Source organism: Orcinus orca, chromosome 10, assembly GCF_937001465.1.
Source record: "Orcinus orca chromosome 10, mOrcOrc1.1, whole genome shotgun sequence".
NCBI classification, from domain to species: domain Eukaryota; kingdom Metazoa; phylum Chordata; class Mammalia; order Artiodactyla; family Delphinidae; genus Orcinus; species Orcinus orca.
The window spans coordinates 89,263,304-89,288,797 of record NC_064568.1 but is presented as its reverse complement, the minus strand read 5'-3'; the positions used below and the strand labels follow the sequence as shown (position 1 = coordinate 89,288,797).

Genomic DNA, 25,494 nt, shown 5'->3' with positions numbered 1-25,494 from the left:
TGGAAACCATAATAGTTGTGCATTTATATGTTTGAGAATCTTGGACTTTATGAGAAAGTCCTTGTATTTCCTGTATTTCTAAATTACTTTTCCTTCAATATCACAGTGGTAGTGACAATTGAAATGTACAAAGCTAGCTGGCAACAGATAACTCTGTCATCTGAGAAACTTTTTTTCAATCTTATATTTTAAATCATATCGTCAAACTCCTTTAATCAAGATGGTGAACTGGTACAGGGTGAAGATAATGAAAGAAGCACAGCATGGTAGAGACAGGCTGCATTTCCTCTCTCCTGCTGTGTCATCAAGCTCTCACCTTGATCTTAGGGAGAATGGCAGGGTGGGCTTCTTGTGGGGCTGCGTATGGGTGCCACGGTACTCCACACGATTCTGTGATGCAGACTTGCCCCCAGGGACAGGAGAGTGGCTTGCCACCATATGGGTCAGTTATGTTCAGATGTGTTAAATGTTTGAGTGAGGGAGGGAAAAATCAGTGCCCAAGAAAGAATGACTGTGTTGAACCCAGCCACAGATAATCCACAATGCTGCTTTAATAGGTACCTTTTATGTTTTGAGCAAAATTTTATGGCAAATGAGTTGGAAGGAACAGAGGAAGAAATTCTGTGAAACTCTTGTTAAAAGTTGAAGGGTCGTGGGGCTTCCCTGGTGGCACAGTGGTTGAGAGTCCGCCTGCCGATGCAGGGGATGCGGGTTCGTGCCCCGGTCTGGGAAGATCCCACATGCCGCGGAGCGGCTGGGCCCGTGAGCCATGGCCGCTGAGCCTGCACGTCCGGAGCCTGTGCTCCGCAACAGGAGAGGCCACAACAGTGAGGGGCTCGCGTACTGCAAAAAAAAAAAAAAAAAAAAAAAGAGTTGAAGGGTATTTTCAGGCTGAGAGCACAGGTACTTTACCTGTACTGCACCTTTGTGAAGCAGAATATGTTAAAAACCCAACCAAATGCTTGATGCTTTGAGACTCACCTAGTCCTGCCCGGGGCAGCCTGACCCCTGGCCCCCTACACCAGTGATCACCGAATGGCAGCTTCTGGGATTGCATGCACAGAACCAAGGTTCATTTTTCAGAACTGGGGGTGGGACAGGAGCAGATCTTCCCTGAAGCTAGTAGAGCTTAAGATTCAGGGCCTGACACTTTGAGGGGCCCCTTCCAAGGCCCTGTTCTTAATTTTGTATTGCATTTTTTTTTTTTTAAGAGAAAGCATCAGGCCCCACAGTGTCTGGATCTGTGAACCTACTGAAGTTATTTGCAGGGTGTGAGCGAGGCTGTGTGTATATGTGCGCGGATGCCTCCACAGTTTTCTGGGGGAACAGTCTGTAGTCCTCACTGCCTTCTCAAAGCCATCTGTGACTTAAAAAGGTTAAAGAACTCAGGCCTAGGAGAACTTAATCAGCCTCTTAGTTCTTGTCTTGTAAACCCAAGCCTAGGAAGTGATGGTTTAATTGCTAGAGGCAACAACTCAAGACCCTTTTACAGTTGTGCGCATCGATCACCATAGACATAGCTAAGCGTGTTTTTGATTAGTTGTATCTCATCTGGAATACTCATCCTCATATCCGTTCATTCACTCGTTCGTTCATTCATTCATTTCTGAACACTTGCTGAGTACCTGCTCTGTGTTTGCCGCTGTGCAGGTTCCAAGAACCCAGAGATGAATTAGGCAACCTCTCTGCTTTTGAGGAACTCACAGAGCTTCCGTTATTTTAGCTGTAGAAGGCTGCATTCTTTCCCAAGGTTGAGTGCTGTCCTTGAGACCTTGGGGCTATTTTTAACCATCAAAATGAAAGCTTGTCAACATATTCCCAGCTCCAAAATATCATGCAGAAAGCCAATCGTACAAGAGAGCGGTTTCCCGGGGCAGGTCTGGGTGCAGCCGTCACTGCTGCGGGGACCACGGCTCTGTCTGTCCAGCTGTGACCTTCTTGTCAAGGGCCCCCAGTGCAGGAACAGCAGCAGGGTGTCAGCCCAGATCCCTGAGGAGCCCAGAAGTAAATGATGGCTCGACTGCCACTGGGGTTGAGAGATTCATCCTTGTGGACAAAAGCTATATTAATTTTGCAATCAGTCTCCTATAGTCAAAGCAAGAGTTCTTCCATATCTATCACAGGCAGATATTAGCTGGTGGAAACTGGGCTGTGAAAGTTCTTCTCATTTCCCCATTCCTCTCCTTTGTCCCTCCATCACCCACTCACCTGAACTCAGCTACTGTTGATTCTACATTAAGTGTCTGTTGTGCCCTCCTTTCCGTGCCTTCCGCCATCCTCCCAACACAGGTCCTCAGCACTCCCCACCTCATCTGTCGCCACAGCTTGCCCCCGGATTCTCTACCCCCACCTCCCCGCTCCCCTCAATGCACCCTACACCTTCGTGCCAGAGTTACCTTCTGTAAAGCACCCTTCCAGTGCTTCTGCTGTGCATGGCGGGGCTGCCATTCCACGCAGGGGCCGAAGCTGTCCCCAGATTGTTCGCGAGTGTGGAAGGAAAGAATAAGCCACGTGAAATGGTTGTTCGGAGGCGTCTTGTGCTTCTGTGGCTTTCTTGCACTTCCACAGCCACGCCTCTGGCTCGCCCCCTCCTCCCAGCCCCGCAGTGTTTCTTCCATCCCGGATTCTCCTTCCCCACCCCGCCTCCATCTCTTAAAGTGTTATTCAGGTTTCAACAGGGGAGATACTGATTCTAAGGCCTGTGCATAAGGTGGAAATCTTATAGCGTGGAATCAAAATTACACGTCGAAACACTAGAACCTCCCTGAGAGTGGCCAGGTGCCCCCTGTCCCCTCCTCCCCGCACCTGCTGAGACGCATCAGGAGACAGAGACCCTCTATAGAGTCTCACCGTCATGTCTCCTAGCTCCTCGTGTTCTCTCCAAGCAGGGTTTCCCAGCCTTTCCATGTCAGGCACATGGCACACCAGAGTGGATGCAGAGGCTGCGCATGGAGCCCTGTGGCCACTCAGACCCCTTCAGGTGCCCCTTGGGGGTCGGGGCAGCCCTCCTGCAGCGGTGCGCCAGCTGGGAGTCCCTGTCCTAAGGGACGTGTTTGATGAATAAAATGGCTTCGTGGTTTTTTCCCGTGTCATTCTTCTTTTCCTGAGTAGATATGGTTGCATCCCTAAAAGATAGATACGTCTGTGATGACTCCACTCTACATAAATTCTACCCTTCGTGAAGTCGGCCTTGATTCTCCGTAAACACTGTTTGTCTCTTTCATATAGTTTGTGTATAATCTGGAAATTTATGAACTTGGTCTGACCCTTCAAGGAAAGGAACTATAGCTTGTACGTAGCTTGGCCTACATGGCCTATGGTAGGTGTTTGAATGTGCCTGTGTTGAAGAGTGAGTGATAGCTTCTTCTTACATCAAACTAAAAAACTTGGGCACAGCAAAGGAGACCATCAACAAAATGAAAAGGCAACCAGCTGAATGGGAGAAAATATTTGCAAATCACATATCTGATATCTGATGAGGGGTTGATATCCAAAATATATATAAAGAACTCATACAGCTCAATAGAAAAAAAAAATCTGATTTTAAAAATGGGCAGAGGGGCTTCCCTGGTGGCGCAGTGGTTGAGAGTCCACCTGCCGATGCAGGGGACACGGGTTCGTGCCCCGGTCCAGGAAGATCCCACATGCCACGGAGCGACTGGGCCCGTGAGCCATGGCCGCTGAGCCTGCGCGTCCGGAGCCTGTGCTCCGCAACGGGAGAGGCCACAGCAGTGAGAGGCCCGTGTACCACAAAAAAAAAAAAAAAAAGTGGGCAGAGGATCTGAATAGACAGTTTACCAAAGAAGACAGACAGATGGCCAACAGATGCACGAAGAAGTGCTCATCAGCACTGATCATCAGGGAAATGCAAATTAAAACCACAATGAGATGTAACCTCATACCTGTCACAATGGCCATCATCAAAAGAGATAAGAACTAACAAATGTTGGTGAACATATGGAGAAAAGGGAACCCTCGTGCACCGTTGGTGGGAGTGTAAATTGGTGCAGCCACTCTGGAAAACAGTATGGAGTTTCCTTAAAAAACTAAGAATAGAACCAACATATGATCCAGCAATTCTACTTCTGAGTGTTTACGCAAAGGAAACAAAAACACTAACTCAAAAAGTTACATGCATCCCATGTTCACTGCAGCACTATTTACAATAGCCAAGAGATGGAAGCAACCTAAGTGTCCATCAATGGGTGAATGGACAAGGAAGATGGGGCGTGTGTATACAATGGAGTATTACTCAGGTGTAAAAAAAAAGGAAGTCTTGCCATTCACAACAACATGGATGGACCTTGAGGGCATTATGCTAAGTGAAATAAGTCAGAGAAAGACATAGAATCTAAAAAAACAAAACCGAATATATAGATGCAGAGAGATTAGTGCTTGTCAGACACAGGGGGGTGGCAGGTGGGTGACAGGGGTGAAGGGAGCCAAAAGATACAAACTTCCAGTTCTAATGTAAATATGTCCTGGGGATGTAACGTACAGCATGCTGCCTATAGTTAACAATACTGCATTGTATATTTGGAAGCTGGTTAGAGAGTAGACCTTAAAAGTTTTCATTACAAGGGAAAAAAATTGTAACTGTGTTGTAACTAGACTTACTGTGGTGCTCATTTCACAATGTATACAAATATTGAATCCTTATGTTGTGTACCTGAAACTAATACAATATTATATGTTAATCATATCTCAATAAAAAAATAGCTCCTTCTAGGGGTCCTTTGCTTGACTGATGTCACATTAGCGCTTTTTTTCTTATTTTGCATCCTTAATGTCTTTCGTTTTCCTCTATGTTCCTCTCTCTATAGGAATTCAGAAATAGGCTTGGGAACCACCTGAATTCAGTATCCCACACCTTGGATGCAACTCAGCAAGACTCGGCGAGTTCCAGAATGGCGCTACAATTGCAAAGGCTACACCAGGACTGTACACTGAGGATGTCTGTGGTCCTGGCTCTGTTTGCTTTTCTTTTTGCTTTTTTGATCAAGGTCTGTAATTAAAACACAACTAACTGAAGCATCAGTGAAGAAGAATAATGGGTTTGATCCCTGGTTGGGGAATTAAGATCCCACGTGCTACACGGTGTGGCCTTTAAAAAATAAAATCTGTGAAGAGGAATGAATTTCTAATTAAAATCTTCAAAGAAAAGGAGAGCGACCACATCACTTCTCAAAGGGCAGTAATTTACACTGTCTCCCTGCCCTTCAGCCACACTCTTTAATGGGGCTTACCCAGTCTCATCTTGAGTTGGACTCGTTGGTTATTTGACCTAAAACCCAACAACAGCTGCTATAGCATGTCTTTTCAATTAAGCTCCCCTTGGTTTATTTTTAGCAAGAAATGCAAGTGGTCGCATTTTCTTTAAATCACCAGTCTTCAAGTCAGAAACCTATTTGTACCGTGGGTCTGGTCACCTCTTCCTCATGTGGAAAGATTTTCCATTTTCAATAAACATTTTTACATGTATCTTTCTCTTTATGCTTTGTTTGGGGTCCCGATGCCACTACGAACATCTTATTTTCCACAGCAGATGTGTTCCTGAAAAGTTTACATGGAAACCTGTTTCTGGAACTTGGATCCTTTCAGAACATGCAGGGAGAGCCTAGCAATTAAACGACTCCTGGCACCATCTTGAGAAGTCTGAGGAATCACCCACTTCTTCAGCTCCCGCAGACTTTCAAAGACTGGACTTGTCGAAAACAAGCTCTGCCTCTTTTCTGACATTTTCGATTGATTCCACCCACTGTCTATTTCTACCTGACATCACTGGCCATTGACTAAATGAAGTGATTTCTTCCACAATAAAAGGAATTGTTGTAGTGAGCAAGGCTCATGACTGTCAGCATTTGAATAAGTTATTTGGATCGTATAGCGCAGGGAAATCAGGCGCCCGTCATTACCACGGGACAGTTTTCAGTTTTAAACCCCCATCCCTTTTCAGCTCTTCATTTTATCCCAAAATGTTTCAACCTCTTTTGTATCTTTTGAATCCAGATTAAAATTAAATTATAAGCCAGTGAGTTAAAAAACCAAAACAAAAAACTCTAGTATTAGTACACTTCTCCTGACCCTGGTATGTGCTTCTAAGAGGAGATCACATTTAAAATGCCAGGGTTTGCTCCTGCTTCCTCTGAGTCCTACAGTGAGATGTCCACTTGGGATCCCCCTGTTCTGGCAGTGAGAGGAGAGAGATGTGTTGGCAGAGAATAGGAGCCTGCTGGGTGCTTCCTTTCTTGAGATATGTGCAGTCATTTCTTTATTAATAAACAGAGTGGGTTCCAGCGTGGTACTTATTTAATAAAAACCTAGCAGAAGTGGAAATGCTACCGAAAGCCTAGAGTCACACTATATAAGACATAAGAAAAGCTTTGCATCTGGGACAGATTGAGACAGAAAGCTTTTTTTCTATTTCCACTGTCTCACTCTTTTCCTCTCACCCCCTCATCTGCTTCTTTCCTCCCCTCTAGCTCTGTACCTGTCTCTCCTCCGCTCTCGTCCCTTCATTATTTCTTCTGTGAGTGAGAGCGATACACCCAGCAGTCCGATAGCCCCATGGCCCCTCACCAGCCATGGTGGGGATAATCAGGGATTGTTCAGCCGTACGGGATTGTCCCCGCGCTGCCGTGGCTGTTGCATAACCCCAAGTAGGCTGCGACTCCACTCTGCTCTTAGGTCCAGGAAGTTTAGAAGCCCCGCAGCAGGGACCAGATCGTACATGACAGCAGCCACCATATTGAGGACCAGTTGGCAAGGGGGTGGCAGTGGTCTGGAGATCCAGCTTGCTTCTCCATGACCTCCTGCTAGAGGGATACGAGAGAGAAGCGTGGGTGGGCGTCAACCACTCAGTTATCTTGTAGACAGAATTCGGAATGCGACTGAGCCTGGGAGCCATAGGGGTAAGTGTGGCGTCAGCAAAGCTGTTTCCTTTCCAGCTCCTCTCCTTCCTGCCCGTAGTGTGGTGGCACATCTACCCTTCTGGGGTTAGGCCTGATGGTGTGACCTGTTCTGGCCAGTGCAAAGGGAGTGGAAAGGTCATGTCTTTCTTTGGGGCAGACATGTTCAAATCCAGTCTGCCCTGTGTTCTTTGCACCATAGACGTCATTGTGGACACACGTGTCAGGATGAAGCTTCCTCCAGCCTGGGTCCCTGAGGGAGTGCAGGGAGATCGCCTTCTGCCGGCGTGTGCTAGACCTCGTGTAGAACAAGAAAGGAGCCTGTGCTGAGCCACTGAGCTCTGGGAGCTGTTACCATGGCGTAAGTCACCCTATCCTGATTCACAGAGTCAGGCGTGGTAGGATAAACTTATCAAATGTGCTATCAGTTGACTTGCAGTTTGTAAACATAACTGTTGTTACACTTTATATTTTCTTTTCATGTTTTTCCTTAGCACCAAAGTCTTTTCATTTTTTCTTTAATGCGGCCCTCTCTACTAAAAAGGAGACCCGTGAAGAGATCTGTCTTCGTTCATTCAGGCTGCTATAACAGAATGCCATAGACTGGGTGGCTTCTTAACAGCAGAAACGTATTTCTCACAGTTCTGGAGGCTGGAAAGTCCAAGGTCAAGGCGCCAGCAATTCGGTAGCTCGTGAGGGCCCACTTTCTGGTTCACAGATGGCCGTCTTCTTGCTGCGTCCTTGTACGGTGGAAGGGGCAAGGGAGCTCTCAGTCTCTCTCGTAAGGGCGTTAGTCCCATTCATGAGTGCTCTACCCTCATGACCTAATCACCTTTCAGAGGCCTCACCTCCCACCATCACATTGGGTTTTAACATATGAATTGGCAGGGGGTGGGGAGGACAATATTCAATCTGTAGCAATATCTTTTGAATCCTTGGGCCAGTTCTTTCCTTAAATTCTTTATTAGAGTAAAACAAACATATGAAAGCGCACATACACGTATAAAAATACGTGCATAAATCGTAGGGTGGCAGCTTGATGCATTTTCAAAAGTGAACACATTGTAACCAGCACCAGGTAGGCTCCCCATGCGCCTTCCCAGGCACTAACTCTGTCCCCCAAAAGGTAACGACTATCTTATTTCTAATCATAGATTGGTCTGCCTGTTCCTGAACTTTACATAAATGCGGTCATACAGCAGACAGTGTTTTGTGTCCGCCTTCTTTTGCTCAACGTTGCACGTGAGAGGCATCCAGGTGGTTGTGTGCGGCAGTAGTTCATTCACTTTCACTGCGGAATAGGATTCCGCTGTATGAATACACCACATTGTAATTATCCATCCTACTTTCGAGTTGTTTCTAATTTTTAGGCTATCAGAATAATAATGCTATAAACATGTTCTTGGGCCCACAGAGATGTGCATTTGTATGAACTTCTATCGAGAAATGGAATTGCTAAGTCAGGGCGTTTGCACACGCTGCCCTGGTGTTTGGAAAGCATTGTACCCATTTACGTTCCTGTCAGCGGTATCGAAGAGTTCGGGTGCCATCCACTTGTTGACGTGAACTCTGCCACTCTCCCCACTGTTTCTTCTTTCTTTTTTTTTTTTTTTTTTTTTTGTGGTACGCGGGCCTCTCACTGTCGTGGCCTCTCCTGTTGCGGACCACAGGCTCCGGACGCGCAGGCTCAGTGGCCATGGCTCACGGGCCCAGCCGCTCCGTGGCATGTGGGATCTTCCCGGACCGGGGCACCAACCCGTGTCCCCTGCATCGGTAGGCGGACTCTCAACCACTGCGCCACCAGGGAAGCCCTCTCTCTCTGTCTTTGACTTTGTTCAGCAGGCCTTGTCTCTGTTGTCTCTCATCCGTGAGGCAGCCCTGTTTTGATAATACTGATAACCATCAACTCTCTAGCCTTTAAATGTGTCAGACAAAATGATGTGGACTTTACAAGTGTTCATCGGTCCTGAAAACACAACCCTGAGATAGGTACTATCGTTCCTATTTTGCTGAGAAAAAAAAAAAAAATTTAAAACACACAAGACTAAGTAACTTGCCAGGGGCACAGATACTAAGTTCTAGAGGCAGAACTTGAACTCAGCCTGACTCCAAAGCCTGTGCTTCTAGGCTGTATACTCTTCCCGCTCCCATGACGCCATCTTCCACCTAAACTTGACCTGAACCAATAGACGGGTATCTGGGATTAACTCTGTGGATGCCGAGGTTCTGGGGGAGCCCAGCCTTTCTCTCCATGCCGTCCTGCTCCAAGAATGTGCATGGTACTTGATGCACTCTTAAAGATTTAACAAGTTTCTTTTCCTTCCTTCCTCCCTCCCTCTCCCTCTCTCTCTTTCTTTCTATCTTCCCTGGTTCATCAAGTGCAAGACTGTCAATAGGATAACATAAAAATTCTTTGGTGAAAACTTTGCTTTGTTGCTAGGAAAATGTGTCTAAACATCAGATTTCCATATGTCGTTCAGTCAAAACATAGGCTTTTCCATTGACTTCACTCCAGGTTGAAAATTTCAATGTATATTATAAGATGTCTTGGAGGGAGAATTAGAGTTACAAATGAAGCTTCAAGAGGTTTTATCATCATAAAATAAGCTTAGGGGAAAAACGTAAGAAGGGAGAGAGGTAGAGAAGGGAAGAAAGGAGGGAGAGAAAGAAGAAAAGGTAAATGATAGGAGGGTAAATGATATTCTTCAGGCTTGCCTGACCCCTAAGCCCCCCAAGGTGCTGCTTGCCTGACCCCTAAGCCCCCCAAGGTGCTGCACTGAACTCACAGGAGCGCCACGGGATATTTTAAATTTTGAGGGAAACACAGCGACATCTATCAGATACCATGTAAAACTATTAGCTCAAAATAGTTCACAGTTTCAACATTAAAACGCACAACATTTTTTGACGTTACCATATCTTTGTAAGACTAGGTTTTAGGTGGTTCCTGTGATAAGAAAGCAAGTATCAAGTGAAAAATCAATGTTTAACAAGGAATGAAGGTGATTTTATTTCAAGGTCTGAGAAGTTGTGCAGTGCCCAAAAGATACACACCTCCCATTAATAGATAATTATGGCAATTTTAGAATGAAATAGATAATTTATTTTAACTTACATGTATTATTTTTTCAAATAGTTCTTGTAAGAAATTAAGACACAAATATTTCTTAAGCTGTTAGGACCTACCTACTTAATAACCAGAGTGGTTGGCTGTTTCTTTTGGCCTAGGGGTGCCGTGAATCAAGAAAGCTTGGGCATCTCTCTCTATGATACAACCTCACCTGGAGCATCCATGCCAAATTTATATTTAATCTGCAGTTCTAACCACTTCTCAAAGTATTTTTAGTTTGTAAATGTTAATTCATCAATAGCACATTTGATAAATTTATACTTGCTTTTCCACTGAGCTTGATTTTTTTTTTTTTTTTTTTGTGGTACGCGGGCCTCTCACTGTTGTGGCCTCTCCCGTTGCGGAGCACAGGCTCCGGACGCGCAGGCTCAGCGGCCATGGCTCACGGGCCCAGCTCTCCGCGGCATGTGGGATCTTTCCGGACCGGGGCACGAACCTGCGTCCCCTGCATCGGCAGGCGGACTCTCAACCACTGCGCCACCAGGGAAGCCCTGAGCTTGATTTTTATGCTGTTGAAACCATAGAAGTTGAGTTAAGGAACCATGAAGGAGTTAAGGACCTGAATCAACTGGGTCCAGATCTCAGTTGTTTCCATTACAAATCTGAGGAAAATAGTATAGGGGAAGAGCGTGAGATTTTTGACATCAACAAAAGTTTGGTTTAAATTTGCAGCCAGACCACTTCTTTCTGAGCCTCATCTGTAAAATAGGAACACAACTGCATTGCAGTGTCATTAAAGATGAAATGAGATCACATGTATCAAGTAGTATGTCCTAGGCACACATCCTTCCCTCCCCTTTCATGATTCCTTTAGCCATTTAAACATGAAAACCACCGTTATAAATAAGGTTAGGTGTTTTAAATTTTGTTATTAACACATGACCACCCAAAAGAATTATATGTAGGATAAAAAGATTCTTGCCTCAAGGGACTTAAAGTCTAATTTTAACAAATGCAGCAAAGGAAGAAAAATTCAAAGAAAATGGATTGCAGCTGTATTGGAGGAGATCAAATTAATGAATGCTGTGTAGCACAGATTTGGGTGGCCAATCTAAGATCTAAGATTTTCCATGGCCAAAGATTAAAAGAGCAAAGAGATTAATAGGGAGGCCTAGAAGTCATGCCCTTCCCCACCCTACCTTGGGGTAAAAGGAAGTGCAGACACTATTATTCTTCATTAGTTTTTGGTCAATTATTTCCTACCAGTACTGTTTCCTAGAGCTCTATAGCCAAAATATCCCAACTGTGTAACAGTTGAAGCAAAGAGTTTCATGTGGTCTCTTATGGTCTTCCTAATTTATGGGCATCTGAATACACTTACAAGTACTGGTGAGGCAAGTGCCCAGAAAAAAAAAAAAAAATGTAGGGGGAAAAAAACCCAGAAACCTCGGATCAAGGTAAGGGAAAACTTGGAGTTCAGAAAAGCCTGAAGAACTAGGAATTTTAACTCTCGGGTTTATCTAATCTGCTTTTAATATGTGTAATTAATCATAATAACTATAGATGTTATCCCAGACTGTCCAATTCCAGGGTCCAAGCTTTTAACTTCTGTTTTTAACCCCCAGTTTCCATAAAGAGGAATAAAGCACAAGTGCTTTTTAAACAGACCTAAAGATTTTCAAATAGATGTAAAGGAAGTTGTTTACTTATGACTCAATGTATGTGGGTCCAGCCTTTGTGACCTGAGGCATACCGTCCACATAATGTATACATAAGTAATGAAGTAATGAGTCTAAGTACAGATTCCAGCTCATCTTAAATTCAGTGTTATCTCCCTCAAAGGTCACTTTAGAATGACTCTGTTGACACTCAATCCTGAAAGAAATTCCTTATGCTATCTTGTGAATCTTTGCCCTTGCAGGAGGAATTTATGTGACATTTTACTCTTGCAAGTGTAATTTGTTTTGAAATAACCAGAAATAATTTAAACAGTGAGTGAAGCATAAGAGTGAACTAGGTATATTGGTAGGAGTCCCTGGGAAAATTCTTTTGCGGGCCTTGGTTCTCTAAAGAAAAGAACTTGCGGCAGGAATTATTTTCTTTAAACCCTAGACTTTCCCCCCTGACCAGCATGAATAAAGAAAAGTCCAGGAGCAGGTGGCTTCACAGGTGAATTCTACTAAGCATCGAAAGAATAATAAACACCGATTCTTCTTAAACTCTTACCAAAAAATGGTAAGAGGAAGGAACACTTCCTATCTCATTCTATGAGGCCAGCATTATCCTGATATCAGAGCCAGATAAAGACACTACAAGAAAATTGCAAACTAAAATCCCCTATGAATGTAAGTGCAAAAATACTCAAAATATTAACAAGTTAACTTCAACAGCATATTAAAAGGATTGTTTACCATGACCAAGTGGCATGTATACCAGGAATACAGAGTGGTTCAATATAAAATCAATCAATTTAACATCACATTAATTTACAAAGGGGGGGCATGTGATCATCTCAGCTGAAACAGCAAAGACATTTGACAAACTCCAACGCCCTTTCATGACAAAACTTCTTAGAAAACTAGGAATAGAGGGGAAATTCCTCAACATGATATTTATGAAAAACCCACAGCTAATACTATACTCAGTGGTGAAAGACTGCAAGCTTCCCGCTAAGATCAGGAACAAGACAAGGAGGCCCACTTTCACAGCTGCTATTCAACATTGTACTTAGTAGTTCTAGTCAGAACTGTTAGCCAAGAAAAAGGAAGAAAAGGCATCCAAATTGGAAAGGAAGAGGTATTTGTAGATGACATGATGGTCCTGTGTATAGAGAAGTCCAAAGAAGCCACAAGGAATCTACCGGAGCTAATAAACAAATTCAGCAAAGTCGTGTGTTATAAGACCAGCATGCCAAAATCACTTGTCTCACAATCCAGAAAGAAATTCAGAAGGCAACTCCATGTATGATAGCATCTAAAAGAATTAAATACGGAGGAATAAATCTCCCAAAAGAGGTAAAAGATTTGTATGCTGAAAACATTGCTGAAAGAAAATTGTACCTATCTAAATACATGAAAAGATATCAGTGTTCATGGACAGGAAGACTTAACATTATTAAAATGTCAGTACTACCTAAAGTGAGCTACAGGTTCAATACATTCCCTATTGAAACAGACTTCTTTGCAGAAATGGAAAAGCCAACCTTTATATTCATATGGAATTTCAAGGGATCCCAACTAGCCAAAAGAATCTTGAAAAAGAATAGATTTGAAAGAGCACTTTCACTGTTCACACACACTTTCCAACTTCAAAACTTACAACATGGCTACAGCACTGGAAACAGTATGGTACTGGCATAAGAACAGACATATAGATCAATAGTATAGAATAGAGATCTCAGAGAAAATTATTCCCATAATTGGCCAATTGATTTTTGATAAGAGTGCCAAGATCATTCAATACAGGAAGGACAGTTCTTTCAGCAAATGGTGTTGGGGGAACTGGATATCCACATACAAAAGAATAAAGTTGGACCTTTCCTTACCTCTCACCATATATGAAAATTAACTCAAAATGGATGAAAGACCGAAATAAAATTAAGAGTTAAAATTATAAAATTCTTAGAAGAAAACAAAACATTGGGAGAAATCCTCATGGCATTGAATTTGGCAACAATTTCATAGATGTGACACCAAAAGTATAGTCAACAAAGGAAAATTTTTAGATTTCATCACAATTAAGAACTTATGTGCATCAAAGGGCACTATCAAGAAAGCAAAAAGACAGAATGGGAGAAAATATTTACAAATCATTTCTCTGACAAGAGATTCATATCCAAAATATATAAAGAACTTCTATAACTCAACAATCCAAAAGCAAACAACCCAATTTAAAGATATGCAAAGGACTTGAATAGACATTTCTCCAAATAAGTTACATGCACAGCCAATTAGCACATTTGTTCAACATCTTTAGTTATTGGGCAGATGCAAATCAAAATCATAATAAGATATTACTTCACACCCATTAGGATGACTACCATTAAAAAAAACACAAATAAGTAAATAAATAAAACCAAACCAAACAAAAAATAAAAATGTTGACAAGGATGTGGAGAAGTTGGAACCCTCACACAGTATTGATGGAAATGTAAAATGGTTCAGCCACTGTGGAAGATAGTTTGGCAGTTCTTCAAAATTGAAACCTAGAACTTCTGTATGACCCAGCAATTCCACTCTTAGTTATATATCCAAAAGAATTGAAAGCAGGAACTCTAATACATATCTGTATACCAATATTCATAGCAGCATTATTTACAATAACCAAAAGGGAGAACCAACACAAATGCCCACTGATGGATGAATGCATAAACAAAATGTAGTGTATACATACAATGGACTATTACGCAGCCATAAAAAGGAGTGAAATTCTGACACATGCAACCACACGGATGAACCTTGAAAACGTTATGCTTAGAGAAATAAGCCAGACACAGAAAGACAAGTATTGTATGATACCATTATATGAGGTACCTAGAGTAGATAAATTCATAGAGACAGAAAGTAGAATAAAGGTTACCAGGAGCTGAGGAAAGGAGGAAAGGGAAGTTACTGTGTGATGGGTACAGAGTTTATGCTGGGTATGATGAAACAGTTTTACATATAGATAATGGTGATGGGTACAAAACATTGTAAATGTATTTAATGCCACTGAATCATACACTTACAAATGGTTAAAATGATCAATATTATGTTATACACATTTTACCAAAACAAAAATGGCATTGTAGTCTAAAAGTGTATGGTGAATTTGAGAAACAACGTGGCTAGAGTGAAGGCTAAATAAGAGAAGTGCCTAGAAATTAGACTAAAAATAAGCTCAGGTTGTGAAAAGTTTTGATCCCATTGTAAGGAATTTAGACTTTATTTGATAGTCAAGGAAGAGCCACTGTAGGCTTCTAAACGGGCTTCTGAGCATTGCAGGCTCTGAAGAGATTGTTGTCTGAAAAGATAAGCAGTGACCGTCTGGAGGCTGGCCTGTTCTGTTGATGACCCAGGCCAATGGGCTCCCGTTTCCTGACCCTATACCACCACTTTCGGAAATGTACAATGTAGTCATCACTTTTCAGGGGCTGTGAAGCAAGGCTTAAGGAGAGTTAAATCTCTGTCCTTGGTTTTGAGTTTTTTATCTGCCGCCAAGCTTCAAATGTGTCCATTTCCAAGAGAACCATTAGCAAGCCTCACTTAGCCCGTCGGTGATGGTTCCTATCATTGCTGTTACTGACACTAGGGTTGCTAACATGGGGGTTTGCTTGTTTTACAGCTGTTGCTGTAACACGGAACTGGATGTGTGGGTCCCACCGTTATCTCAATTAAGAAAGCTCCTCGGTAAGAGTCAGGCTCCCGTCTTTGTAGTTCAGTGCATTTGCTCTTTAATCTTTGCTTTGTGCTGCCACACTGAGGAGCTTCTGGGGACCTAGCAACCCTCTATCCCTCCAGCACCTGCTACCTTCTCTGCTTAGCTACCGTGATTCAAATCAGCGACTCCAGCTTTCTGGGTTTGATCTTCTGTATCTCAAATTCTATTAATACACCTGTTCAGTTAAGAATTCACATGCTCTATTCTCAACAAATGGATGAGAATACTTAACCAAAAAGCCACCTGGGATAACTATCTCGGGCCGTGATCTTAGAGAGCAGATGCTCCTGGCATTTTGGTTCTCTGGTTTTTGGTTTTTCAGCCAGTATGATTTCTGCAACCTTACTTGGTGTCGTTTGAGATATAAGGGAAGGGCTTCTGCCGCCATAGAGCCCTCATGGTCTACTACCCTCAATTCCAAGCTTCACAGGAAAGCTCTAAATTCCTGATTATTGGCCCATTGAAGTGTCAAAACTTGTCATGTCTACAGGACCGGGAAAACTAGGCTATAATTTGGTATCAACTCCATGTTTTGGGCCTGAGTAAATAAACCTGATTATAGCATAGTCTCTCACCCAGGAAACAGTGGTGAATAGTCCATATCATATCTCATTTGGTTCTAAATCCGAGAATAAAATCGGAAGTCAAACAGAAGATGAGATGGAGCTTATAGAGTCTGGGTCCCCTCTAGAGAAAGTAAAGGAGCTGTTGAAATTTACTTTTAAATGTATTACGTGGAGAGGCATTCAGGATGGCTTGGGTTTTGTGTCATTGAAAAGAGTGACCTGAAAGCCTCTGAAAGGTCTGCACTAGCTGTTGCCCTGGACCTCTTCTCACCTTTCCTGTTTTTATATCTTTTTTGTCTCTGATTTTCCAACAGCTTTTCTTCTCCTACATCCCTTCCATGTGTAAGATCTCTAACCCTATTCACGCAGGATAAGATTCTCAAGCCTCCAATTTAGATCCCTCTTCTCTTTTTCCCTCTTAACACAGCATCCTCCAAGATTTTTGAGGTTAGAGAGGTTGAAAGTTCCAAAGCAGTCTGACAAAAAGCACAAGTTGGTTGGATCCCAGTCTAAAAAATTTAATCTTATCAAACCAGCTTGCCTTGGGCAATCAGAATTATACCAGCTGCAAGAACATTCGCTAGCTAGAAATGTCGTATTTCAGGTTGAAGAATATTTTTAATGCCTTTAGACACACAAATCAAAAGGGAAGTGGGGGAGGGGGGAAGCAATTTAACACCAGCTTTCCCTCACGCTATGGGGCAGAGTCAAGCTGTCTATCTGAGGAGCTGCAGTAACTCCAATTAATATTAAAAGCAAAACTTGTGGCAACCCAACATTGAAGTCACAAGTGTAAACCCCCAGAAAGTCACCACCGGCTGCCTTCTGCTAATCAGTCCTAAACAATCTGTGTTTCTCTGCAGCGTGTCAGGGAATTTAAACTTTCCTCCAGTTACTGCTGGAAATTTGAACTGAGATTTGAATAAGTTACACAGAAAGACTGTTCATTCTCCACACTTGATAAAAGATCGGGATCGCTCTGTGTCTCTCTGCTTCACCCAAGACTTGGTCTTGCTCTAAAAGCAGAAGTGGTGAACCCTGCAGGTCAGCCTAGAATAAGACAAGAGGGGCTCATAGGAACCATAGAGTTGGACCCCCTTGCCTTATAGATGGCAAAACTGAGGTTAGAGGAGTTCAGTGACTTGTCTAAGATCCGCTCCTCTAGTCTGGAGCATTTCTGAACAGGAATCCCAAGTATTCTCTTTGTTATTGAGAAGCTTTGGGACTTACCTGTGTCCAGAGGTGTATCATAACTGAATGTATCTCTTGAGGCTCCGCTCAGGGCTAAGAGAATGCCTATACAGCCCGATGCCAGTTTGGGCCCAACTGCAACTGTTTCCATCCCCTGAGTTCTTCGTCCCAACCCCAGAGAAGGCAGTGGCGGTGGTGGTGACTGGGGCCACTGCGCTGAACTGACCCAGGTTCACTTTGTCTCTCCCCTGGAATGGGCTTATAAAAAGTTGAGTTATAAAAAGAAACTTGAGCGGAGTTATAAAATTCATATTCCTCACACTCCTGAGTTTATACACTCTTTGCTACAACTATGTTGTATTTAGGAATATAGTGATTACTCTTCTTGATTTTAGGCACCAGATCTGGAATCTCTGCCTTCCTCACACCCAGAGGACCTTCGCATTTTCCTCCTAAGATTGACCCAATGGCCCCATTGACTCTCGGCCAGGTTTGGTATCTTGGATCGGGCCGGATTCCCTGCGGCAGCTTCTGACCGTTCAGTGCACACAGGTTATGGACCACCCACGCACCAGAGTCACATAAAGTCCCATGGGCCCAGGACTGCCCAGTGTTTCGGGGGCCGGTTTTCTCATTCCATGATTCTGTTACCATAAACATTGCTTTCATTATGTACAACTTGAAAAGATGAAACGCGCTAATTCATCTTCTGTCATAGGGCAAGTTTCTCAGCACTTAGTGGTTGGGTTAAGATTTGAGGCCTTTGTGACTGGAGCGAGGAAACGCTCTCCAAGGCCATGAGAGAATGAGGCCGCGCCACAGTAGTTGGGGTCCCTGTTAAATTGTTGGGTCTGGAACAGGCATTTAATGCTAAAATCCAGGAATGGAGATGGCAGGAGGACCTGGAGTGTCACAGAAATGAGGAGAAGGGTCCTGGATGACTGCTTCTGAGGAAGCTGTAGTCACTGTAATTTGCCATTATTGGTTTTTGGTTTTGTTTTGTTTTGTTTTGTTTTTTAATTTGGGCTGTGCCGTGTGGCTTACGGGATCTCAGTTCCCCGACCAGGGATTGAACCCAGGCCACAGCAGTGAAAGCACCAAATCCTAACCACTGGACCACCAGGGAACTCCCTGACATTATTGGTTTTAGAAATCATGCTCAAGCGTTGGTTGGATTGGCACAAGAGTCAAGGCAGGTGGAAGCAGTAGCCAAGATACCTTAAAGTAAATAACATGATCATCATCATCTCCGTAGCTACATCTACGTACAGCCAGGCATTCTCCCCAGCACTTTAATGTATTAGCTTATTTAATCCTCAGAGCCACTCACTCTGAACGATTATTCTAGATGAGAAGACTGAGGCACAAAGATGTGACTTGTCCAAGGTCATTAGCTGGTAAATGGCAGAGCCAAGATTATAACCCGGCAATGTGGAGCTACAGTCCTATTCTCAACCAGTTTGCTTTCCTCTCTCAAGCTAGAGGGGGGGGGCAGAGCACACACAGATGCCCTCAGACCATGAACACAGGAGGTGCTCCAGGTAACGTGAGGGCACTGGGAGAAACAGAATCCCTTCTGGCTGCGGGATGAAGACTTCCTGAAGGGGAAGGACAGCTCGGCAGATGTTTGGTGCTATGTACCAAGCACTGTGCTTGTCATTGGGATGAGAGAAATGAACAGGACAGACGCTGTCTCTGCCTTTGTGAAGCTTTGGGACAATTGTAACCCAGCTACTCGAGGTAGAAAAATACAGGGAATCATCAGAGCATGGGAGGGACATCTAACCCAGACTGGGGAGGTCCATGAAGGCCTTCTAAAGCATGCTAAGTACATTGAAAGGGGCAGGCGCAGGTGTGATGAGATCGTGGGGCAAGCAAGGAGTATAAATCAGATTGCTGAACGGTGAGGGGATTTAGCCAGGCAGAGAGGTGAGATAGAATTTGGGGGAGACTGGAGTGGAAGATTGGCAGACAGGAGTACCTTTAACAGAAGTTATCCTACATGGAAGGGCCTTCTGAGGGCAAGTTTTCTTTCATCCGAAGAGTGAAATATAATTCCTAAAATTTGCCCTAAAAATCATCAAACTAGGAAAAGTAAAGCCCACATCTGAATTTTTTCTAATGTCTAAAACAAGAAAGCCACAGACTGTATCTATTTAAGCAATTTTGTTTAGCTGCTCCTCTTGTCTTTCTCACCCTCTGTAGCAAAAAAAATTAAGTTCAGAACCTCTCAGTACTCATCAGAACCTCCCCTATCTTCAGAAGGTGGCAGGTAACAAGTTCTTCCCTTTGCAGATAATTTTCTCTGTCTCTTAATGTTTTGTAATCAGATGTGGTAGCTCCCACTTCTCTTTATTCCAAACATAGCCAGGAAGGAATTTCTCAGACAATTTAACTTTTGATAGCAGGTAATTTTAATCCATTGCAAACATCAACCTGACATGGACTTGCTATCTTCATTATTTTCATTACTCTTTGGGGCCACTTACCTGCCCGCTCCGTGCCCACCACTCCTTCCAGCTTTAATCTTATCAGGCCATGGACCAGATAATTTTTGGCTTATAATGATATCATTTAGCTTCATACCTTAAGTAATGAAATTTGTTTGTGAAACTCTTTATCTTAACCAAAAAAAGAGAAAAAGTTACCTTTTCTGATGGGAGGTCAGTCACCTCTGTCACACTGCTGTCTGTGCCGTTCTGTCTGAACAGCTGACAGTTTCTGCTAATTTACTTTCACTCCCCAGTTCAACCTCCCATATGGAAAGCTGGAGTGATTTTTGAATAACAGCAAGTAATATCTGATGTGGCAGCAACTGGCAACTCTGACATTGAGCTTGGCTGTGGCCATTACCCAGGATTCCTCACTTCTCCTTGAGAAGCAATTACAATTTCACAGGCTGGAATTAAAATTCCCTGTGGTCTGCAATAGAGCAACTGACACTGTCAAAGTGATTTCAGGCTGCTAATGTCTTGCTGGGGTAGAAGTAAAAAAAAAAGAGTTCCTCCTCTTGGAAACGGAGGTCTGTCAACTTTAAAACGCGGACTCTTTGATTTGTTTTAATTCACACTGAGGTCAGTGGGCACTGCCTCCTTCCAACAAAACTTGTTAGGGCGCTAGATTGCGGGAACAGGTGTTTTCATAATGATGGAGCAGAAGTAGGGTTTGGGGCAGGAAGAAGTGTTCAGACTAGCAAGGAAAATAATGAAAATGGGCCCCAGCTACTGTATAAAACAAATGAGGATGTGGAAATAGGGACAAAGTCTGAGCTCTAACCTGGGGAAGGACACAGAGAGCACATGCCCTTTATGGCGGTTCTCTGACAGGTCTTCATGGAGCTCCTCTTCTGGCCCAGCCCTGTAAGGAAGAACCAGAAGTAGTGTGTTTTGTCAGAAAGCTCAGAGCTTTGGGCATTAGACCTGAGTTCCAATCCTGGCTTCTCCTCTTATTGTGTGTTCTTTCACAACAAAATTTAACTTCAGGACTCAACTTCCTTTTCTATCCAATGGGACCCATAATACCGACCTTGCGGGGTTGTGATGGATCAGATGTGAAAAGTGTTCTGCACAGTGGCCTATACGTAGTAGATGCTGATTAAATATTACCTGTCATTAACAAACAGAAAGACTTTGTTCGATCGTGAAGTTTCTCAAACCTCAGGACTTTTGTCACAGCCAAGTACCGTCAGCAGAATTGCTTACTTAATAGTTTGCTTCCAATCACTCACTTTGGAGACTTCAATTTATCTATTTTAAAAGAAAACGTTTATTACAAATGGCAACCCTATGTCACTTGCCATGCATAGAAGGTTACCATTTTTAAAAAATGAAAAATAAAAAGTGTTAATATATCCTACTTAGCATTGCTTGAAGAAGGCTCAGGACTTGAAGCTTACGGCAGTTGGTTTAAAAAAAAAAAAAAAAACCCGAAAAGAGGAGACAAGAGAAATAATAGAGAGGCATCCAAGGCATTCCTGCCCCAGTCTGAGCCTCTTCCCTTCCCTGAGGTCTCAGTCCTCCTTCCTTATCAGCTACTCACCCACCCCTGCATTTACGGACCTGATCAATTTCCATGAGATTGCTTGTTTCATTTCCGGTAGTCTCATTCTTTGATTTGAAAAGAGAGAAAGAAGCATCTAGCCGAGAAGGGTGTCAACCCCTCTGAGTTTTTCTTTCACTCTATTCCGCAGCCCCTGATGTGAGTTTACAAGTGAAAACACATGGGTAAAACTCATTTTCTTTCTGATGAAGACACGTGCAGCACCTGTGAATGAGAGTTGGCAGTAATCCAGTGACACCCATTCCACTCCTGAACTTCTAGTGGTTAAGGGCCTTGATGGGGCAGAGTCAGTAAATGTTTCTCCCACACCCTGGTTTCATTCCCTCCTTCCTGAGTGCCAAGTTCTGCAACACAGGCCTGAGCAGGGACGCTTGTCGTTCATTTTCATGTTGTCCAGTTACACCCTGGGTTAGTTTTGATCTGATCAATTTTTCAAAGGAAAATTCTGAAGCAGGTCTTTTCTCTACAGCTACCAAATCACACTGTGTGGTTTTATCATCTAATTTTCCAAGTTAATCTTTATTTTTTGAAAGAGTTTTTCTAAAATTTTCCCGCCAAGCCCATGTCCCTTCTGGGAATAACAAGACTTGTTTCAGCTACATTTTTAAAACTGTCCTTAATGAAAAGGTCATCTACAGATAAAAGTCCAAGGCTAGCCTTAGGGTGGCTACATCAGTATTCCTGGGACAAAGGAGAAATCAGATGATGAGAAATTTAAATTTCTACTTAGCTCCTGTGGTCACCTCTTGGGGTGCTCCGACAGCGCACATACCCCAGGTAACCAACAAAGGCCAACCCCTTGGAAAGTCTCATCTGACCATTCTCAGTTATATTGTCCACAATTTGATCCCAAAGTGAATCTAGGGGAAAATAATTACACAAAGGAATGGAAGTATTTATGACATTGAATAAAAATTCCATTTAGGAGGGAAAAAAAGGTAATAAAATTGTCCTGAAAGAAGGCATGCAAAAACAAGGAATTTACTGAGATTAATTAATAGATGGAAAGTAATCCTTGGATTCATCTTTTATGTAGAATGATCAGTTAACATCAGGCAGTGTTGGGCCAGTGGTTTCCATGAGTACAGAGGTAGGACACCTATTTTTCAACTTTTCTGGGGATGACTTCCACCTTTCATTTTTAAATTGAAGTGAAATTCAGATAACATAAAAATTAACCATTTTAAAGTGAACGTTTCAGCGGCATGTAGTACACCTGCACGCTGTGCAGCCACCGCTTCTGGAAACGGTTGACTCTTGACCAACTTGGGATTAGGGGCATCAGCCCTCAGTGCAGTCAAATATCCCCATAAAACTTATAGTCAGTCCCCAATATCCAAGGTTGCCCTGCATCTGTAGTTCCTCCATATTCACAGTTCAACTAACTGTGGATCGTGTAGGACTATAGTATCTACTATTGAAAAAAGTCTGTATGTAAGTGGACCCGCACAATACAAACCCTTGTTGTTTGAGGGTCAACTGTATTTCCAAAACTTTTTCATCCCCAGAGACAGAAGCTCTGCACCCTAAGCAGTGACTCTTCATTTTCCCTCCCCTCAGCTCTTGGTAACCTCTGTTTTACTTTTTGTCTCTGTGAATTTTGCCCATTCTACATACCTCATATAAGTGGCATCATATAATAATTGTCCTTCTGTGTGTGGCTTATTTCACTTCACATAATGTTTTCAATCCATGTTGTAACATGTATCAGGACTTCATAATTTTTATGGTTGAATAATATTCAATTCTGTGTATACACCATGGGTTTTTTTGCCCATTCACCTGCTGTTGGATGTTTGGGCTGTTTCCATATTTTGTCTATTTTGACTAGTGTTGTTATGAATATGTGCGTACATGTATTTGTCTGAGTTCCTGTTTTCAATTCTGTTGGGTACATATGTAGGAGTGGAGTTGCTGAGTCATATGGTGATTCTATGTTTGACTTTTTGAGGAACCGTCAAACTGTTTTCTTACAAGTCCACCTTGGCAACTCATTCTGTTGGATTATGCTTTTCTGTTTCCTTAGATCCTCTTAACAATCTGCTTTAAAAATTTCCTAACATATCTAGAAATTTAAAATACAACAAGCCCCACGTAGCTACTACTTACCTTCAATGGCCGTCAATGTTCTGCCACACCTGTTTCATTATTTGTCTCCACACACTACCTCACTTTGGTTTTCTGGAGCATTTTAAAACAAATACCGTACGTCATGTAATTCCCCCCCAACATCCACCAAAACTTAAGTATACAACTAAAAATAAAGAGCAGCACCTTCTTACATTACCACCATAACCAAGCTAACACTAATTCTTCAATATCAGCCAATAAATGGTCTATATTTACATTTCCCCAATAGTCGTAAAATACTGTCTTCCCTTTGATTTGTTTGAATCAGGATCCAAACAAGATCCAATGTATTTCATTAGTTTATATCTGAAGTGGCCTTCAAGTGGTTTTAATCTCCAGGTCAGTTGTCTTATAGAATGTTTCCACTCTGAAATGAACCGATTTCTTCCTTGTGGTGTTGTTTAAGTTCTCTCTTAAGGTTAACATTTTATTTCTGCAACAGTGATATAGTCAATTCCTATAGTATTCACTCTCAAGCTTTAAAACCAACCATAGTAGTCACCAGAGATGCTTTTTAAAAAATGCAGATTCTTGGCCCTTGTGCCCCTTCCCTCACACACCCCTCTGCTCCCCAGACTCTGACTGAGGAGGTCTGGGTTGCATACCAGAAATCTGCATCTTAGGCACGCTCCTCAGGCAATTTAGGTGCATGTGGTCCCTAACTACACGGTAGAAGCTCACCTTTACGGTGAAGTGTGAATGGACATTTACATATTTTAAAGTCACTTTTTATTCCGCACTTTAACTGTATGTTTCAATGACCCAACCAACTAGCCGAGTATAAGTAAGAATGTTGCTACTCTAATGCTACCCAAGATGAACCAGAAATAACCACCCAACATTCACTGTTCTGATTCAGTCACACCTTATTTACCCACAACTTAATTATCCAATGAAAGGACTAAACTCAGGTCCCCATCTGGGCCTGACAAGGTACTGATTTCCTTCGCCTTGAGGTGTATAGGGGAGGCCTGGGATAGCTGATGGGGTATCTCAGTATATCCCCAGTATGCTGTACGATATTATCATTTTATCTGCATTTGTCATTTTTGCATATATTGGTGTGAAATAGGTCAGAAGGCATTGGAAAGGGTGCTAAATCGACATCTGGCCGATCTTGTAAACTAATTTTCTCTCTCATTCACCTTAAAATAAATAGCAGGCAATAGATAGATAATGTCAATCAGTGTGAACAGTGAATGCCTTATTCTGGACATGGATATATGCTCAATGTTCTTTTCTGAGTGTTTCTCACTAGCAGCTATAAGTGCTCAGTGGTTTTCAAGAGTTTTATATCTTTATGTGCACGTCCTAATACTGGAAATACTGACGTTGTAATATGTACTTGTGTAACAAATTATTTGGACTGTCTTAACAAAACTATGTTTACTGTTATAAAGCTATAGTGTTAACTGCCTAGCAACTATTGTTCCTTTCTTAATTTGTTAACACACTGCCACATACAAAATTACTCGGTCAACTAATTTTGTTTAACAAATACTAATCTTATAATTCATTCTCTATGAACATATGCAGTATTTGAACTGATGGAAAGCTTTTAAATAACTTTGGGGAAAACTTTTAAATTACCAATGACATTTGCTTTGAATTGTGATTCACTTCTCTGGGGAGAAAATTTATTTTGTTAAGCTCTTAAAATTAATCTAATTCTCTGAAGTAACTTTTCTTAAACATCAGTATTCATATTTTATAGTTATAAAGAATAATACCTACATTAGCATTTGCTATTACTGTCCAACTATGGATTTTTGAAAGAATTGTCTGTGAGGCCCTTTGATGTATTTTAGATTTTTTTTTTAACATCTTTGTTGGAGTATAATTACTTTACAATGCTGTGTTAGTTTCTGCTGTATAACAAAGTGAATCAGCTATACATATACATATATCCCCATATCCCCTCCCTCTTGTCTCCCTCCCACCATCCCTATCCCACCCCTCTACGTGGACACAAAGCACTGAGCTGATCTCCCTGTGCTCTGCAGCTGCTTCCAACTAGCTATCTACTTTACATTCGGTAGTATATATATGGCCATGCCACTCTCTCACTTTGTCCCAGCTTCCCCTTCCCCCTCCCCGTGTCCTCAAATCCATTCTCTACGTCTGCGTTTTTATTCCTGTCCTGCCCATAGGT

At 42.5% G+C, this 25,494-nt stretch overlaps 1 protein-coding gene across 5 annotated transcripts in view; it reads left to right on the top strand.

Moving 5' to 3' along the window:
* The window catches only part of CDKAL1 (CDK5 regulatory subunit associated protein 1 like 1), a 654,793-nt gene extending 648,936 nt beyond the window's left edge, over window positions 1-5,857 (top strand). For all 5 annotated transcript variants that reach the window (XM_033434817.1, XM_033434820.2, XM_049716364.1 and 2 more), the window contains one exon: window positions 4,824-5,857. In XM_033434817.1, coding sequence (XP_033290708.1) covers window positions 4,824-5,015 — 192 coding nt within the window. In that variant the 3' untranslated portion in view covers window positions 5,016-5,857. The remainder of the gene's footprint in view (window positions 1-4,823) is intronic.
* The last annotated feature ends 19,637 nt before the right edge of the window (window positions 5,858-25,494 follow it).